At 42.6% G+C, this 19,605-nt stretch overlaps 1 protein-coding gene across 2 annotated transcripts in view; it reads left to right on the forward strand.

Moving 5' to 3' along the window:
* PIK3CA (phosphatidylinositol-4,5-bisphosphate 3-kinase catalytic subunit alpha) overlaps window positions 1–19,605 on the forward strand; it is a 47,400-nt gene that overhangs the window by 24,929 nt on the left and 2,866 nt on the right. For both annotated transcript variants that reach the window (XM_083739270.1, XM_083739269.1), the window contains exons 6-21: window positions 958–1,203; window positions 2,307–2,392; window positions 3,209–3,314; window positions 3,565–3,717; window positions 4,489–4,623; window positions 5,565–5,689; window positions 5,978–6,059; window positions 6,558–6,722; window positions 8,008–8,111; window positions 8,864–9,035; window positions 9,216–9,322; window positions 9,859–9,980; window positions 11,927–12,005; window positions 12,625–12,795; window positions 17,674–17,791; window positions 18,259–18,410. In XM_083739270.1, coding sequence (XP_083595396.1) covers window positions 958–1,203; window positions 2,307–2,392; window positions 3,209–3,314; window positions 3,565–3,717; window positions 4,489–4,623; window positions 5,565–5,689; window positions 5,978–6,059; window positions 6,558–6,722; window positions 8,008–8,111; window positions 8,864–9,035; window positions 9,216–9,322; window positions 9,859–9,980; window positions 11,927–12,005; window positions 12,625–12,795; window positions 17,674–17,791; window positions 18,259–18,410 — 2,123 coding nt within the window. The remainder of the gene's footprint in view (window positions 1–957; window positions 1,204–2,306; window positions 2,393–3,208; window positions 3,315–3,564; window positions 3,718–4,488; window positions 4,624–5,564; window positions 5,690–5,977; window positions 6,060–6,557; window positions 6,723–8,007; window positions 8,112–8,863; window positions 9,036–9,215; window positions 9,323–9,858; window positions 9,981–11,926; window positions 12,006–12,624; window positions 12,796–17,673; window positions 17,792–18,258; window positions 18,411–19,605) is intronic.

Consider the following 19,605-nt stretch of genomic DNA (forward strand, 5'->3'; position numbering starts at 1 on the left):
CGGGAGCTCACCCCGTCGCGGGGATTCGAACCGCCGACCTTCTGATCGGCAAGTCCTAGGCTCTGTGGTTTAACCCACAGCGCCACCACATCCACCTGCAGCCAATCAGAAGCCGCACCAAATGAGGGGAGAACTAATGGGTATTCAGTTCAAGGAGAAGGATATTTAAACTTGTAGAGACAGAGAGTCATGAAGAGGTTTTTATGCGTACATCTTACTTAATGAGGTGGTGCAAATCATGTGATATAGGATTGCACGTATGTATATTCTCATGAAGTGAAATCCAGTAGTGCCTGTTTACTAATGGAACAAACACTGTTGGCAGAGTGGATTTTCTGTGCCCCACCCCTTGCACCCCTAAAAACTTGCTGCAGGTGATGTTTTTTGGGGGGAAAGGCAGTGGGGAGGGGCACAAATTGCTACAGGAGGAGAGGAAAGTAAGGTCCTTTTTTACAAGAGGATGTTTGCTTATATAACAGTGGGTGTCACCCTTAGTGCTTTCTAAAATAAGTTCATTATGGGTGAATACATTTACACTACTAAATAAAACCATAATTCAGAAATAACAAAAAGCCTGCATTACCAAAAATTGTAAGTTCTCTTTCCTCAGTCTTCCCTTTTTTATAATTCTCTTTTCTTCTGATAGAAAATACAAGGAATGTGCCATTAGTGAGGCAACAGTCTATATGTGGATATTTCTTTTTCTCCAAGTGCCAGTATAAAAAGACAAGTTTGTCCCTTGTTTGGCATGCTTTGTGATTATCTGCTACTTAGAATGACCTGCCAGCCCTACAAATATTGCACGCTAGCTTCATTAAACCACTTATACTGTGGTTCCTGCTTCGCCTTGAGTTGCAAACCATTCACAATGCCGGCATTGTAATCTTTGCAATTAAGCAATGATGCTGCAAAGAGCAGCATCCAGTGCAATAATTGTGTTTTCTCTGCCTATTTCAGTACATCCGGAGTTGTATCATGCTTGGTCGAATGCCCAATTTGATGCTGATGGCTAAGGAAAGTCTTTACACCCAGCTGCCATTGGATACCTTTACAATGCCATCTTATTCTAGGCGTATTTCTACAGCTACACCATACATGAATGGAGAAGCTTCAGCCAAATCCCTCTGGGCTATTAACAGTAATCTCAGAATAAAGATTCTCTGCGCTACCTATGTAAATGTAAACATTCGAGATATTGACAAGGTAAAAAACGACAACTTGGTTTCAATATGACTTGAGAGCACATGCATATTTCTGATGAATGACTCTTAAATCCTTAGGGTTTTTTTGTTTCTACATTACTGTCCAGGCCCACCAAACCTTAAACTTTTTGTCTGGGTGTGAAACAAATAAATAACTTGCCTTTTTGAAGTATTTACATATATTGGGCAAAACCTAAGGTGCATTCTGCATTATTATTATTATTATTATTATTATTATTATTATTATTATTCACCATCATTATCAGTTTATTACTCACCCTTCAGCCTGAGGTCCCAGGGATGGCTACAGCAATTTAAACATCAGAATTAAAAACAACTAAAATTACTGACACAAGAATAGGGTGGATCAGAGGTGCATTTTCAGCATATGGCAGAAACTATATATTAAAGGTGCCAGATGTACCTCTGTGGGGAGGGAATTCCACAGCCTAGAAGCTGTCAAAGAGCAGTTGAACTACCAAGAGGGCTCCTCTGCTGATCTTAACACCTGAGGTGGTCTGTAGGGAATAAGTTGGTCTTTCAGATGTTTGTGGCCTGAGTTGATTAAAGCCCTAAACACCAATGTGAGCACCTTTAATTGAGCCTGGAAATAAACTGACAATGCAACTATTTTAGAACGGGGGTTAGATGAGTTACTCTTGCTTGATATTTATAATTCCTGCTTCATGGTTACTTGTAGTATAAGATAAAGGTACCCCTGCCCGTACGGGCCAGTCGTGTCCGACTCTAGGGTTGTGCGCCCATCTCACTTAAGAGGCCAGGGGCCAGCGCTGTCCGGAGACACTTCCAGGTCACGTGGCCAGCGTGACGAAGCTGCTCTGGCGAGCCAGCACCAGCGCAGCACACGGAAACGCCGTTTACCTTCCTGCTATAAAGTGGTACCTATTTATCTACTTGCACTTAGGAGTGCTTTCGAACTGCTAGGTGGGCAGGAGCTGGGACCAAAAGATGGGAGCTCACCCCGCCGCGGGGATTCGAACCACCGACCATACGATCGGCAAGTCCTAGGCACTTTGGTTTTACCCACAGCGCCACCCACGTCCCCTTGTAGTATAGTCATGTTCATAAGCGTATTTTTTTCAGATTTATGTCCGAACTGGCATCTATCATGGAGGAGAGCCATTATGTGATAATGTGAATACTCAGAGAGTACCATGCTCCAATCCCAGGTAAAGAATATCACTAAAACAATGAAAAGAAACCTGATGTTCAAGTTTGTAGAAACGTATTAACAATTCAGATAATTGCTTTACAGTATATGTTGTGTCTTTCTTTCCTCCATCTAAAAGTGAGTTTGGAAGTTTAGTTTTTGTTCGGATCTGATACTGTACCTTAATGTTCAAGGAATATATAGAATCATAGGATTGTAGAGCTGGCAGGTACCATGAGTGTCATGTAGTCCAACGCAGGAATCTTTTGCCAAGAACGGGGCTCAAACCCATGACCTTGGGATTAAGAGTCTCATGCTTTACCCCCCCCCCCAAAAAAAACCACCTTCCTAAATACCCTCAACAGCACTCTTCAAATACCTGAACAAGTTATTGCATAGAAGGAAGCAAAGACTTGTTTTCTGCTGCCTTGAAGGGTTGGACTTGATCTAACGGCCGTAAGTTACAGGAGAGTAGATATTTGCTGAACATTTGGAGAAACTTTGTGAAGGTTAGAACAATGGAACCTGTTACCTAGAGGGATGGTGCGCTCTCTGTCACAGGAGATTTTCAAACAGAAGCCGGACAACCACCTGGCAGGGATACTCTCACTCTTCGTTTCCTGCATAGAGTAGGACATTGGGGTAGATAGCCGTCAAATTAGCTTCCAATGGTTCTACAAAAGTAGAATGCCACACTGGAAAATTCAACTCAAACTTGGCTTGGTTTACACAGAATTGCTTTAGTATTTTTAATTTGCCATATCATTTTTCAAGCATCTTTACATAGCACTTTTGGTTAAAATCTTGGGTCAAATCCCTTTTATCTTCCTTTCAGGTGGAATGAGTGGCTGCAGTATGAGATGCACGTTCTTGATCTTCCACGTGCGGCTCGGCTTTGCCTTTCTATCTGCTCCGTTAAAGGGAGGAAGGGTGCAAAGGAGGTAAGGGTCTTGTCGTTGGATATAGTGAATACTTCTCAAATAGGGAGAATATCTCATTTGAAATTATTCTTCTGACTTATACTGTGTTGATCTCTAAACTAATGGTAACAGTTATGATTTACTTTGTCATCGTTTATTTGAGTTTTCAAAAAAAAAAAGTCTGCCCCTGCCCTTTTAATTCCTCTATATCTGAGTTTGAAATGTGTTGCTAATAGACGAGACTAAACAGTGATTATTTGCTCTTTTTAAGGAGCACTGTCCATTGGCGTGGGGGAATATTAACATGTTTGATTACACAGACACTCTTGTTTCTGGCAAAATGGCTCTGAATCTGTGGCCTGTACCCCATGGGTTGGAAGACCTGCTAAATCCCATTGGAGTCACTGGATCAAATCCCAATAAGGTAAATGGACGTTTCATGCCAATTTCTGGCTTATTTACTAACAGTTCATTGTGTTAAATCAAGGACTGTCCAAGTGAATTCTAATGGTCCTCTGTATTTTAATAAAATATTGTCACTGTTTCCAAAATGTAACAATAGTAAACCTGTATAAACTGCAGTATTTCGGGCTATAGATGGGGGCTCGCATAATTTATGCTTCTGTGCACAAAAAATAATAAATCTGTGCATGTAGAAAACTGGCATATCGGGGAGAGGAGCCTGCTAGAACCCTTGCATCTGATATATCAGCTTTCTATATAGGAAAAATTTGCTTTCACAGAGGAGCATGCAGTTATCTGAGCCATTAGTTGCAATCTGGAGTGCTGTTCCCAAGGTTGTCAAAATAAAATGCTGTGCAATTTGTGAGGATTTTGTCTAGTGATACAGAACTTTAGGTAGCCTGAATTGTTCCATCCACAAAGGTTACAATGGGACTAATGTCTCTACCAAAATCCAAATTGAGTTTACTATGGATGCAGCTTTGAAGAACACAACTTTAGCAAGCTACTGTCAGGGTCTTTTCATTCTTTGACTAGCAGAAATAAAACTTGGTCTTCTGAAGACAGCTGGTGTTTCTCCTGAGACTTAAGACTAATTTGTCTGATCCTGTGCTTTTATTATTTTAAATACCTTGTATTTGCATAGCTTGTACTTGTGGAATAGTGTGCTTTTTATATATATATAAAAAACAATATTTTTAATCATACAAGGACAAACTTCTTTTCTTCTTAGGAAACTCCTTGTTTAGAGCTGGAATTTGATTGGTTTAGCAGTCCTGTAAAGTTTCCCGACATGTCTGTAATTGAAGACCATGCCAATTGGACTATATCTCGAGAACTAGGGTTTAACTACAGTCATGCAGGACTGGTAAGGAGAATTTTACTTTCCAGGTTGCATTGTGGCTAAGAACATGCACTACAAGCTAGTTCTCACCTCACTCATGAAGTTTTATCAGATTGCTTTAGGCAAACGACTGTCTCCCCAACCCATCAACTACAGGGTTAAGTATTGAACAGGGTTTAATAATACAGAGTGGTTGTTAGGGCTACTGAGATGAAGTATGTGAGATGCTTTAAGTATTCAAAAGGATATATATATATATATATATATATGCAGGTTTTGGTGTCCTCGGGTGTCTTCCCGTGTAAAAGTTGGGGTGTCTAGGCGACGTTTCGACGAGGTCTCACTCGTCATCTTCAGGCTGGTGCTTTCGGCTTCTTGTTACTGGAACAGAGCGGGATCTCAATGTTTGAGTTCCTATAAATACTGTAGAGGGGGTGTGGTGTCTAGCCTCCAATGTTCTGGGCAGAGAGGAAGTTCCCAGGCTAGTGTGCCTTTTCTTCTTTTGTTCCTTAATTACTTGAGAGATACCTTGAGTGATTTCTTGAGTGATATCCTGAGTACCACTTAGGTGGGTCATTAGGTGTGGATTAGTTGCTAAAGTCTTTGTGTCTTGACCTCTTGAACTTTGTGAAGAGTTTTCCTGAGAAGATGGCTGTATTGCACTTAGTTGTGCTTTGGCTTGGCTTCGTGTATAGGGGCGAGCTGTGGTTTTGTGGCTTGTGTCAGCCAGATCTGTGTAGGGATTGCAGGGGGGTGCAGCATCCGGAGGTGCCACCATGGATTGGCTACTGGATGGTGTTAGACACCCCAACTTTTACACGGGAAGACACCCGAGGACACCAAAACCTGCATTCCTGTACCCGTGAAAATCTACGAAAGCAAATATATATATATATATATATATATATATATATATAGTATTAATTGTAGTATGAACAAGTCCCTGTTGCTCTCTTTTTTTACAGAGTAATAGACTAGCACGAGATAATGAATTAAGAGATTGTGACAAAGAGCAGCTGCGTTCAATCTGCACTCGAGACCCACTGTCTGAAATAACTGAACAAGAAAAGGATTTCCTTTGGAGCCACAGGTATGACATTGGGTCATAAGTAGGACTATGAAAAGTAGGTGGGCAATCATAGGCATGACGCTCCCTGGACTGCATTTTAAGTGGGAAAGGAAAGAAACTGGGGTGAGGACACGAGGCTTGTCATCTGCCCCTAAGCTTAACCCACAAAACTTTGGCTTTTTGTGAAGTCTCCTGAAGATATTTTTTTAAAATCTATAACCAGCATACTAAATAGTTCCATGTAGTAATGACAACAATATAAATTTTTATTTCAAAATCCCTTCTCTTGTTGTTGGTTTTTTTTTGCAGGCATTACTGCGTAAATACGCCAGAAATCTTACCTAAATTGCTTTTGTCTGTCAAATGGAACTCTAGAGATGAAGTAGCCCAGGTAGTATCTCCATTACTTATACACACTTTTAAACTGGCTACAGTTGTTAGCAGTAGCCTTGGTCAAAGACTTTCATTATAATAGCTTCCATGTTGATTCAAAAAAAAAAGGGGGGGGGGAATATGACTTTAGTTTTGTTCTCTTACCTCTTAGTTAATAAAACATTTTTGTTGTAACAGGATCCCATAAGCTCTCTTCAGTAGTATTAGCACAATTTCCTCTTGATATAATTATGGCCCATAATTAATATTTGAAATTCGTTACCCCAAGCCATGGCAGTTGGAGTTTTCATGGCAGTATACCTCTGAACACCAGTTGCTGAAAGCTAAAAGGATGAGCCCGTCATCTTCATATCCTGTTTATGCACATCTAGAGATGTTTGTTTGCCTTTTTGCTGTTGGAAGTAGAATATTGGGTTAGTTGTAATTTCATCTGATCCAGCAAGACCATTCTTGTGTTCTCATGACTGATACAAATTCATTGTTCTCTACTGTGCAGATGTACTGCTTGATAAAAGACTGGCCTCCCATCAAGCCTGAACAGGCAATGGAGCTTTTGGACTGCAATTACCCAGATCCGATGGTGCGAGCGTTTGCAATTCGATGTCTAGAAAAATATCTGACAGATGACAAACTCTCTCAGTATTTGATTCAGCTGGTACAGGTACTGTAATCTATTTTTGTCAACTGCCTCTTAATGTATGCCATTGTGCCTGAAATTTATGCTAAGACTTTATATAACTTTTCTGGATGATGAGAATCAGAATATCTCTGAAAGGTTAAAGCTTACCAAAGTTACCACAGTGCTTGGCTGCATATTAAAGATCCTTCTGCTGACCATTGCTGATAGCTGGATAATATATTGCTGTAGCACTTCAAAGGTTAATAGCCCCTCTCCCCAAAAGAGTAATATTACGAGACAGAAATGAGCAAAGGCTCGGGCAGCATTGTAAATAATTCCACCAAGTTACCAGCCTATGGTTAGCTATATCTATGGATTTCAAGAAACAATATTTATATCTTTTCTTTGCATACCCTTACAAGCAGTGATATAAAATAACATATTTTTTGCTCTATAAGAGTCACTTTTTCCCTCCTAAAAAGTAAGGGGAAATGTGTGTGCGTTTTATGGAGCGAATGCAGGCTGCGCAGCTATCCCAGGAGCCAGAACAGCAAGAGGGATCGCTGCGCAGCAATCCCTTTTGCTGTTCTGGCTTCTGGGATTCAGATTTTTTCTTCTTCTTCTTTTCCTCCTCCAAAAACTAGGTGCGTCTTATGGTCTGGTGCATCTTGTAGAGCGAAAAATACGGTAGTGGTTCTTGGCCAAGAAGATAAAGGAAAGAAGAGAGAACTAAAAGGGAGAAAAATATTTAGCATTTCAACTTTCAGGGATCTTTAAAGAATAAATTATTTCTCTTCTCCTCCTCCCCATTCCAAATGACTCTGCCTTAGGGCATGTAGCAGCAAATAAAGGCAAATGTAAACCTACAACATGGTTTATATTGTAGGTATAATCAAGCTATCTCAGAAAACTGCAGGGGACAACAGAATTAGACACAAATCATGATACAAGGGCAACTGCACTGTTTGTAAAATAAAGCAGGCAGCTTGAGGCACAGTAGTACTTTGGGCTCATTCACATATCCAGACTGAGAACTTCCTCAGATTTCTTTATAAAGGGCTAGATAGTGCTGAAGGCAAGCTGTAATTTAGAGGCTCTGGATCAGCCCTGGTCACTAGAGAGGGAGGGCAATTTATATTCACCCAAAGTGAGTAGGTAAGTTATAATCTGCAAGCTTGAGATATAGGTAAAAGGTAAAGGACCCCGGACGGTTAAGTCCAGTCAAAGGTGACTGGGGTTGCAATATATCATGCAGAGTGGCAAAACCTTGAAGTCTTCCACAGAATATAGCTAAATGCCAATTACACTTCAATCCTCTTGTGCCTAGGTTCTGAAATACGAGCAGTACTTGGATAATCTACTCGTGAGATTTTTACTGAAGAAGGCACTAACCAATCAAAGAATAGGACACTTCTTCTTTTGGCATCTAAAGTAAGTTTGGATTTCTACTTTAAATGGATTCCTGTTATAAAGAGATGAAATTTTGATCTTGACCATCCTGTGCTTTTATTTATTTTTTTATGTATAAAGCACTTGAAAGCACTATTATTACTATTTTCTTTAAAAAAATTGGCTTGATGTTCAGAAAGATACTGCAACTGTTTCTTGGGCTTTGGGTCTTTGCAGTGCCTCGGTGATGAATGCAAGAGATTTGGTTCAGAAAGTTGATTTCTGTTTAAATCAGCAACAATATAGCATCAAGATAATAAAAATAAAAAGCTTTAGAAAACCATATATTGATTTTCATGCTGAGATGAAGAATGCAATCTTGAGTAAATGGTGTGTGTGTGTGTGTGTGTGTGTGTGTGTGTGTGTGTGAGAGAGACTATCTAAATCAGGGGTAGTCAACCTTTTTATACCTACTGCCCACTAATGTATCTTTCTTGATGGGAAAATTTCCTTACCGCCCACCAGTGCTCGATGGAAGGAGGATTCAGCTTCTGCCATAGAACCCCCTACCGCCCACTAGAATCCTGAAATGCCCACTATTGGGCAGTAGGGACCAGGTTGACAACCTCTGATCTAAATAGAGAGTTGATTGACTCTCTTAAAGTTTGGGGCAGGGTTCTTTCCCATCCTTGCTTAGTGGATACTCTTTTAACTGGTGAGTCATCCTGAATAGTTAGGGTTTTTTTTAGCAAATGCTTTATTAAAAATTAACCATAAGTTATGCCTTCTTTTAGGTCTGAAATGCACAACAAAAATGTGAGCCAGAGGTTTGGTCTGCTTTTGGAGTCATATTGCCGAGCATGTGGGATGTACCTTAAACACCTAAGCAGGCAGGTAGAAGCTATGGAAAAACTTATTAACCTCACAGACATCCTTAAACAGGAGAAAAAGGATGAAACCCAAAAGGTAAATTGATAAATTTAGCACTGGATGCATTCTTCAGCACTTAGAGTTGAAATATTTCATTTAAAAGCTTTTTAAGAAAACATGACTCTTCATGCTAAAAATTGAAATTGGTCACAAATACTGCCTTCGTTCGTATTTGACTGATGAGCTCGTCAATATTTGGATGCTGTTATCCATCAGGTACAGATGAAATTCCTTGTGGAGCAAATGAGGCGGCCAGACTTCATGGATGCACTGCAAGGCTTTATATCTCCACTCAATCCTGCTCATCAGCTTGGAAATCTTAGGTATCATCTTTCTCAGATTTCATAAATAGGCATGAATGTATCTGGAACATTTTAAATGGGCAGTTGCATGAAGAGCCTCCTCAGTCACCTTTTTCTAAAATCCTGTCCTCTAGCTAAAGCTAGGTCACATCTTTTTAGATCCATCTTTTTATTTGTAGTGCATCATGCTTGGAGATTGCCTTTTAGACGTGAAAAGTAATACTGCATTTTGGTTTAAGGCAGTAGAGGGGAACCACCAACCCAGATGCCAGATTTGGCCTACCAGTCCCCTCCATTTGGCCCATGAAATACACATTTTGTGGAAGCCATGCCCACCCCCAGCCCTACACCTGACACCATACATGGCTTCAGGTGTGTAGTGAGTAAGGGCTGAGCTTCAAAGGATTTATTTTTATGTTGTGAACCGCCCTGAGATCTGCAGGTGAAATAATAATAATAATAATAATAATAATAATAATAATAGGTCTATAGAAATCTAATCATTTATGTCAGTTTGAAGGTGCACTCGTTTAAGCAGCTATTTTATCCTTTCATAGGCTTGAGGAGTGCAGGATTATGTCATCTGCTAAAAGGCCACTTTGGCTTAATTGGGAAAACCCAGATATCATGTCTGAGCTGCTGTTTCAGAATAATGAAATCATCTTTAAAAATGGAGATGGTAAGGAAGTATATTTCATTGTATCCTGTATGTGTTTCTTCATCGCCCTAACTATCTTAAACACCTCTATTCAATTTATACCAACTTATAAGTTATAACATAAAAGTAAAAGATTTCTTCCTAATCCTTGTGAATTTTATATTAACATCCACTGCATTCATTTTCGCCAAAAACACACACAAACCCCTTCCACTACACAGTATTAGTGAGCAATAATGCAAATGCGCCATCACTATGTCTACCATAGGAATATATCATGATGTTTAGCTGGTGATACATCACAATGCTGAAAACCAGATAGCGCCCAGCGCTAGTGCTGGCCTATCTGGCCATGACGTTCTCATTCAGGGAATCATAGAATCATAGAGTTGGAAGAGACCACAAGGGCCATCGAGTCCAACCCCCTGCCAAGCAGGAAACACCATCAGAGCACTCCTGACATATGGTTGTCAAGCCTCTGCTTGAAGACCTCCAAAGAAGGAGACTCCACCACACTCCTTGGCAGAAAATTCCACTGTCGAACAGCTCTTACTGTCAGGAAGTTCTTCCTAACGTTTAGGTGGAATCTTCTTTCTTGTAGTTTGGAACCATTGCTCCGTGTCCGCTTCTCTGGAGCAGCAGAAAACAACCTTTCTCCCTCCTCTATGTGACATCCTTTTATATATTTGAACATGGCTATCATACCACCCCTTAACCTCCTCTTCTCCAGGCTAAACTTGCCCAGCTCCCTTAGCCGTTCCTCATAAGGCATCGTTTCCAGGCCTTTGACCATTTTGGTTGCCCTCCTCTGGACATGGCAGTCCCTATCTTGCTGTATGGTGATTTTGCAACAGGGGAGACAAAGCAGAGTGCTGTGGCAGTTGCACATAGACAGTTGTTCTCTTTTAGCATGGGAGGGCACATGCACACAGATTAGCAGGAGCCACCTGCTCTGTTTGCCCAGCTGAGGGAACCAACATAGCTGTTTGAGGTGTGCTCTGTTCCTGTCCAAAGAACTTTCCTATGTAGGTTGTGGCTGGCAGTGGGGGACCAGAGCACTTGGTAAGCTTTTCTGCTGTTGCCCAATATAAAGTTGTTTTATTATTATTTATTTATTAAATTTGTATACTACCCTATACCTTTATACCCTGCCTTTTTCCATGATGGGACTTAAAGCAGCTTACGGATAAAAGCAAGAACCACTAAAAACATAGAAAAATTAATCATTAAAATACAATTTAATATTGATAGAACCTAAGCTATAGATATATATAAAATCTGTTTTAAACATACCAATAATTACAATATACAAGTAATTGCAGTAAAAACAGCAGCACAGCAGCCCTTTAATTCCCAAAAGCCTGTTGGAACAAGAAGATATTCACCTCCATAGACTTGAAGTAAAGGTAAAGGTAAAGGTACCCCTGCCCGTACGGGCCAGTCTTGACAGACTCTGGGGTTGTGCGCCCATCTCACTTAAGAGGCCAGGGGCCAGCGCTGTCCGGAGACACTTCCGGGTCATGTGGCCAGCATGACATCGCTGCTCTGGCAAGCCAGAGCCGCACACGGAAACGCCGTTTACCTTCCCGCTGGTAAGCGGTCCCTATTTATCTACTTGCACCCGGAGGTGCTTTCGAACTGCTAGGTTGGCAGGCGCTGGGACCGAGCAGCGGGAGCGCACCCCACCGCAGGGATTCGAACCGCCGACCTTTCGATCGGCAAGTCCTGGACTATAATAACATGCCCCCAATCTCTAGAATTAGTTTGATTTCACATTTTTGTCACAGGTTGTGTTTTGATTTTTTAAACGCAGAGTCATTTTTTTCAATCAATAAAAGTCATTGATAACAGAACAGAGTAAGCTTATCGTGCAAAACTTCAATTTAACGCATTAAAAACAAAGTTGCTGAAGCTGTTTTATGCCTTCCAAAAGTTCCCAAAACCTGCATTCACTTGCATGTTTTCAGATCTACGTCAGGATATGTTGACACTTCAAATCATAAGAATCATGGAAAACATCTGGCAAAACCAAGGGCTTGATCTTAGGCAAGTATTCATAAATATTGCTAATGTTACAGTCTGTGTTTTGTTTATCATTCTGCCTGAAGAACAACATATTTGGTTCAAGAGTTTGCAGAAAATTTTAGTTTATTTATTGTAATCAATAACTACCCATTCTACAAATGTTTTAAATTTTCTTCTCTATCTAATCAGTCAGATTACTGCTTAACGTTGTCATCAATATGCAGTGAATATGTAAATGGCTACAAAATCAAGTATCATCATGATTTAATGTTCTTGCATGTGTCCACTATTTTCCTGGGCTAGGATCCAAAAAGCGACTTTGTACATACACAGTGGGATATTTTGCATGAGAGAGCAGGCCCATTCCACACCACAAACTGCTTTCCAAACTCCTTTGTATTTAAAAAAACAACTTGTCATGTAGCCTTGAGCTGCTGTTCTAGAAGTGCAAGTCCAGTGTTGCCCTGGGGGGCTGGAATTAATTGTGTAGTTGTTCTATAAACCATGGCCCTGCTGGTCATCTATCCAAATGACTTAAATGTTTGATTATTACATAGAGATTTCCATGCCTGTGTGTTTTATTTGGTGGCCATTACGATGTCTTTTTTTAAAAAAACAACAACTCGCATTGCTCTTCTAGGATGCTGCCTTATGGTTGTTTATCTATTGGCGACTGTGTGGGGCTCATTGAGGTTGTGAGAAATTCACACACAATCATGCAGATCCAGTGCAAAGGTGGCCTTAAAGGAGCACTGCAATTCAACAGCCATACATTACATCAGTGGCTCAAAGACAAGAACAAAGGGGAAATGTGAGTTGACTTTTAATTCCCCCCCCCCTTCTTTTATTCTATCTTTGATGGAAGCCTAAGAATATTTTGGTCCCCTTCTGTTTTAAGCCACAGTATTTTGTGACTGAAGTATGGACATATCCAAAGATTAGATTCAGGCAAGACCTTGTTCATTTCTTTCAGAGCATGTTAATGTTTTCTTGAGACAGCAAGCTCCTATACTATATCACAGGCTGCTTTTAAGTCTGCCAAGTCTCTGAAACAATCTGCTGTGTGATGCAGGAGGACATTCACGTTGCTTGAATAAGTGAAATCCCCAGTGGATGAGTGGCTCACATGGTTTTCTGGATTGTGGCTGCAATGTTTAGTTATGGTTTTTAGGAGGATGAAGTGGTTAGTTCACACCACCTTATAACTGCAGACATTAATGCAGCTATGTTCCTAACTGGTCTTCTCCAGTTTTCTGATGGCAAAATCCGGCCACTGTATTTTCCCATGGTTTTTCACTTCCCCAAGTGGTAGGAAGTTCTAAGTTCAGCTGCTACGCTTGCATTGTGAGAAGCAGGTGCTCAGGACTTCTAGTGGCATGGGGGAGCAGACATAAAATAATCTTTAAAGTAGGACCAAGATACCATTCCAGAATGATGCTGTTGGAGCTCCATCCCTTCTTGCCCTCCAGCTACAAGACGACATCAGCCACCAATCAGAAGTACCGTAGGTAGAATGTGTGTGATAGCTGTTACGCACCAAACATCAAAATATATCATTCCTTATTTAGGCAAGTATCTTTTAGCCTTAGTTCCCATGAAGGAAGCATATTTGCCTGTTAACGATAACACATCACCTATAGAAAAGGTGGAAACTGGTGGTGCATCTAGGAAATCTTGGTCTCTCATCTTAATGGTCTTATAGTGGGCCCTCTGTGGAGTGATGTGTATTACTTCACTTACTTCAAGATTAGTTAAGACAGCCCTGCTGTGTTCGGTGGCTCTCCTGCTCATTCTGCTGAGCGGGGCCCTGGATTTCTTCCCAAAACCATGCCTGGAAAGCATCACTGGTGGAAATGTCACCTGGTGCAAAACAATTGCTGATGGATTTGAATGGATTTTCCCATATTGTAACCTATTGTAAAACAAACTGCACTTGAGTGCTGATCTGTTTCTGGGCCAAATTCAAGGTGCTGATTTTAACATTCAAAGTCTTAACCAGCCTGGATCTTGATTATCTGAGGGAATGCCTCCTCCTGTATGAGCCCTATCAACAATTAAGATTTACCACTGAAATCCTGCTAAAGATTTCATCATCTGTTGATAATAATAATAATAATAATAATAATAATAATAATAATAATAATTTATTATTTATACCCCGCCCATCTGGCTGAGTTTTCCCCAGCCACTCTGGGCGGCTCCCAATCAGTGTTAAAAACCGTACAGCATTACATATTAAAAACTTCCCTGAACAGGGCCGCCTTAAGATGTCTTCTGAACGTCAGGTAATTCTTTATCTCTTTGACATCTGATGGGAGGGCGTTCCACAGGGCGGGCGCCGCTACCGAGAAGGCCCTCTGTCTGGTTCCCTGTAGCCTCACTTCTCGCAATGAGGGAACCGCCAGAAGGCCCTCGGCGCTGGATCTCAGAGTCCGGGCTGAATGATGGGGGTGGAGACGCTCCTTCAGGTATACAGGACCAAGGCCGTTTAGGTCAGCACCAACACTTTGAATCGTGCTCGGAAACGTACTGGGAGCCAATGCAGATCTCTCAGAACCGGTGTTATGTGGTCCCGGCGGCCACTCCCAGTCACCAGTCTCGCTGCCGCATTCTGGATTAATTGCAGTTTCCGGGTCACCTTCAAATGTAGCCCCACGTAGAGCGCGTTGCAGTAGTCCAAGCGTGAGATAACTAGAGCATGCACCACTCTGGCGAGACAGTCCGCGGGGAGGTAGGGTCTTAGCCTGCGTACCAGGTGGAGCTGGTAGACAGCTGCCCTGGACACAGAGTTAATCTGCGCCTCCATGGACAGCTGTGAGTCCAAAATGACTCCCAGGCTGCGCACCTGGTCCTTCAGGGGCACAGTTACCCCATTCAGGACCAGGGAATCCTCCACACCTGCCCGCCTCCTGTCCCCCAAAAACAGTACTTCTGTCTTGTCAGGATTCAACCTCAATCTGTTAGCCGCCATCCAACCTCCAACCGCCTCCAGGCACTCACACAGGACCTTCACCGCCTTCACTGATTCTGATTTAAAGGAGAGGTAGAGCTGGGTGTCATCTGCATACTGATGAACACCCAGTCCAAACCCCCTGATGATCTCTCCCAGCGGCTTCATATAGATATTAAAAAGCATGGGGGAGAGGACAGAACCCTGAGGCACTCCACAAGTGAGAGCCCAGGGGTCTGAACACTCACCCCCCACCACCACTTTCTGGACACGGCCCAGGAGGAAGGAGCGGAACCACTGTATGGCAGTGCCCCCAGCTCCCAGCCCCTCTAGACGGTCCAGAAGGATGTTATGGTCGATGGTGTCAAAGGCCGCTGAGAGATCCAGCAGAACTAGGAAACAGCTCTCACCTTTGTCCCTAGCCCGCCGGAGGTCATCAACCAGCGCGACCAAGGCAGTTTCAGTCCCATGGTGAGGCCTGAATCCCGATTGGAAGGGATCCAAATGGTCCGTTTCCTCCAGGCGTGCTTGGAGTTGTTCAGCAACCACCCGCTCAATCACCTTGCCCAAGAATGGCAGATTTGAGACTGGGCGATAGTTGGCCAAATTGGCCGGGTCTAAAGATGTTTTTTTATGAAGCGGTTTAATGACCGCCTCTTTCAGCGGGTCTGGGAAGGCTCCCTCACAGAGGGAAGCATTCACCACCCCACAGAGCCCATCGCCCAGCCCTTCCCGGCTCGCTTTTATCAGCCAGGATGGGCAAGGATCAAGGAGACAGGTGGTCGGTTTCACTCGTCCAAGCAGCCTGTCCACATCCTCGGAGGTAACAGATTGGAATTGATCCCATGTAACAGGACCAGACAGAACTCTAGCACTCTCCCGCCCTGGCCCTGCTCCCACAGTGGAGTCTACCTCCTTCTGAATCTGAGCGATTTTATCTGCAAAAAACTTTGCAAAAGCATTGCAGGAGATCTTGGGGTCCCTACCAGGCCCCGGTGGTACAGGTGGTTCTGATAGATTGCGAACCACCTGAAAAAGTCTCCTGCTGCTGTTTTCTGCAGATGCAATGGAGGCGGCGAAGAAGGCCCTCTTCGCCGTCGCCATTGCCACTTGGTAGGCTCGACGTTGAGCTCTAACCCGTGTCCGGTCTGATTCAGAATGAGTTTTCCGCCACCGGCGCTCTAGCCGTCTCAACGATTGTTTCATCACCCTCAGCTCCGGGGAAAACCACAGGGCTGTCCGGGCTCCATGCAATCGGAGAGGACGCTTCGGAGCCAGACAGTCAATAGCCCTGGTTAACTCCGCATTCCAGCGGGCCACCAGGGAATCAGCTGAAAGGCCATCAACTTGGGATAAAGCATCCCCTACCACTCTCTGGAAGCCAATTGGATCCATTAAGTGGCGGGGGCGGACCATCCGAATCGGTCCCACCTCCCTGCGAAGGGGAAGGGTTGCGGAGAAGTCCAGTTGCACCAGGAAGTGATCTGACCATGGCACTTCTTTTGTTTCGCTTTTAGTTCATGTCAGATCACCAACATCCGTAGAGGTAAACACCAAGTCTAAGGCATGTCCGTGGCTATGAGTTGGGCCAGACTTATTCAGGGACAGCCCCATGGAGGCCATGCTTTCCACGAAGTCCCGAGCGGCCCCTTGTAAGGTCGTGTCGGCATGGATGTTAAAATCCCCCAGGACAACCAAGCTAGGTGTCTCCAGGAGCATATCCGCCACGACCTGAAGCAGCTCGGGCAGGGAATCCTTGGTGCAGCGGGGAGGTCGGTACACCAGTAGGAATCCTGTACTGCCCCTATTGCCCAACTTCCAGAACATGCACTCAGAAAACTGGGTCTTCCCAATAGGACGCCTGGTGCAGACTAATGACTTCCTAAAAATCACTGCAACCCCCCCTCCCCGCCCACATGACCTGGGTTGCTGTGCGTAAGAGAAACCTGGTGGGCAAGCAGCGGCAAGGACAGGCCCATCTGCTTCATCCAACCAGGTCTCTGTCACACATGCCAGATCAAATCCTCCATCCACAATCAGGTCGTGGATGGCAGTGGTTTTATTAATCATTGACCTGGCATTGCACAGCAACACTTTCAGGTCATGTGGGTTTCCCTTGCTGATTACTGTATCCTTTCGGTCAGGACCAGACCTGAAGGCAGGGATAGTCCTCAAACAACGACTAAACCTGCCTCCTCGGTAATGACATGGTCTGGTCTTAGCATAACTCCTCCTCCTGCCCGTGATCACTGAGATCGGGTGTCCCAATACATCTCCCCCTGTGGAACCTGCCCCACACAATCTAGATTGGACTCAAAAAGAGTCTAGATTGGACTCAAAAAGAAAAAGAGCCTCTTCTGTTGTAGCCCCAGATCTTTGGAATGCCAACCCTCAAGAGATTCACATGGCTCCATCTTTAGTTTTCTTCGAAAGACAAGTCAAAACTTTTCATTTGTTTCTTTTCTGCCTTTTGATAGTTAATTTTATAGAATCCACTGTTTTATTTGTGGCATAGATTTGGTTTCAGATTTAGATAAGGTATATTGTTGATTTTTAGTTGTAAAACTATTTTGAAAAGTGACATAAAATGTTTTAAATAAAAATACATGTTGAATTCTCCCCCATCCAAAGAGGTGGCTTCCGGGAATACTCATCTACGTTGCGTGTCTGAATCGTTTTCTTTTAGAAGTCCTAAACAACAGCACCTGCAATATTTCATGTCTTCTTTGTTCTTAATAGGTATGATGCAGCTATTGATTTGTTTACACGCTCTTGTGCTGGCTATTGTGTGGCTACCTTCATACTGGGAATTGGAGATCGTCACAATAGCAATATCATGGTGAAAGATGATGGGCAGGTAAAAATGTTTACAATGATTATGCCTTTCTATGTGCAGGTATTTGGGCAATGCAGAAGCTTCCTACCATCATGCTTCTTATCTTCAGGAAACACTTTCTGCCTCTGCTTCTGATGAACCTTTTAAGCATCTGCCCTAACAGTTCTGTAGGTTGCAGAGGCATTAGGCTAAGGTACATATTCACACTAAACATTGGCCTAAAACACACCCAGTACCCCTGTGCAGCTGTGAATTTCAGTAGCAGTTTTATGGTGGTGCCTTTGGAAAGTCTGTTCCCAATACTGAACTGTTCATTGCACTTCTGAGAAATCCCAGGTTTCTTTGGAACAGTATGAAAGCCTCTGGTGCAGGGCTGTTTTGCATATTGACTCTTAGAATAAAATATCAGATCAATATGCAGGTGGGAATATTCTATTCTCTTGGCTTTACCAGATTACTAATAACCTAAAAATGCATTTTCTTTAAAGCTGTTTCACATTGATTTCGGACACTTCTTGGATCACAAAAAGAAGAAGTTTGGCTATAAACGAGAGCGTGTGCCATTTGTCTTAACGCAAGATTTCTTGATAGTGATTAGTAAAGGAGCCCAAGAATGTACCAAAACAAGGGAATTTGAAAGGTATGACATTTTATAGTTGAAGTTTTAAATGAAGTTTAATTGTTATAAACAAATATTACTATATAATTAATCAGATATTATCTTGAAATACTGAAGGAAAGGGTATGTTTCTGTGGGGGGGGGGTGATATTTTGAATGAACTAACTTTTTTATTTTTTATTGAATTTATATACCGCTCTGTACCCGCAGGTCTCAGACTGGTTCACAGACTATCAGGGCAGTTCACAGAATACAGAACTTTGTCACTGTTACCTTAATTTTATGTGCACAATGTGGCTCACGACTTTCATTCATACGTTATTTTATAAAAAATAATAATTGTAAGGGTTTTGAAATACAACTGGTGTAATAAAGCAAAGACAATGTAATCCTGGGGTGACTGAGAAGGTACACACTTGTTTTTACAGTGTTCTGTAGTGGTTACAGTGTTGGACTATGACCTGGGAGACCATTGGGTGACCTTGGATCAGTCAACATCTCTTAACCTAACCCAGGCTTCCTCAACCTCGGCCCTCCAGATGTTTTTGGCCTACAATTCCCATGATCCCTAGCCAGCAGGACCAGTGGTCAGGGATGATGGGAATTGTTGTCTCAAAACAACTGGAGGGCCGAGGTTGAGGAAGCCTGGCCTAACCTACCTCACAGGGTTGTTGTGAGGATGAAATGGGGAGGAAGAGAACCCATGTACACCAACTTGAGCTCCCTGGAAGAAAAAAGTTGGTATATAAATGTAGTAAGTAAACAGAGAGCTCCCAGAAAAAAATGTCCACATCTAAAGAGCTGCACGCATGAGGGTTTTGAAAGCATCACACACACTCCAAACACATTTTCTCCAAAGAGGTTTTCCCTAAACACCATGGAATAAACCACAAGCCATGGGTGTGGGGTTATTGGTTTGTGTACTGGGGGTTGTTCTTATTTTTATTAGGTATTTTTAGTTTTTATCATGTGTTTTTGTGTTGTGAACCACCCTGAGATCTATGTATGCAGGGTGGTATACAAATTTAATAAACAATACTCCTAGAATGGGAAATTGGCATGTTCCTTGTCATGTATATCTCAGAACATGTATCCTATAACCTGTAATAACTGGGGCCAAGCAGGACAGGAAATGCATGACCAATGTGCACAAATTATTTGATTCTGGATTTAGTAGTTTAAAAGGCTTTGTGTCCTTCATTTCCAGGTACTCTAC

This window comes from Podarcis gaigeae, assembly GCF_964106915.1.
Source record: "Podarcis gaigeae genome assembly, chromosome: 5".
Taxonomy (NCBI): Eukaryota; Metazoa; Chordata; class Lepidosauria; order Squamata; family Lacertidae; genus Podarcis; species Podarcis gaigeae.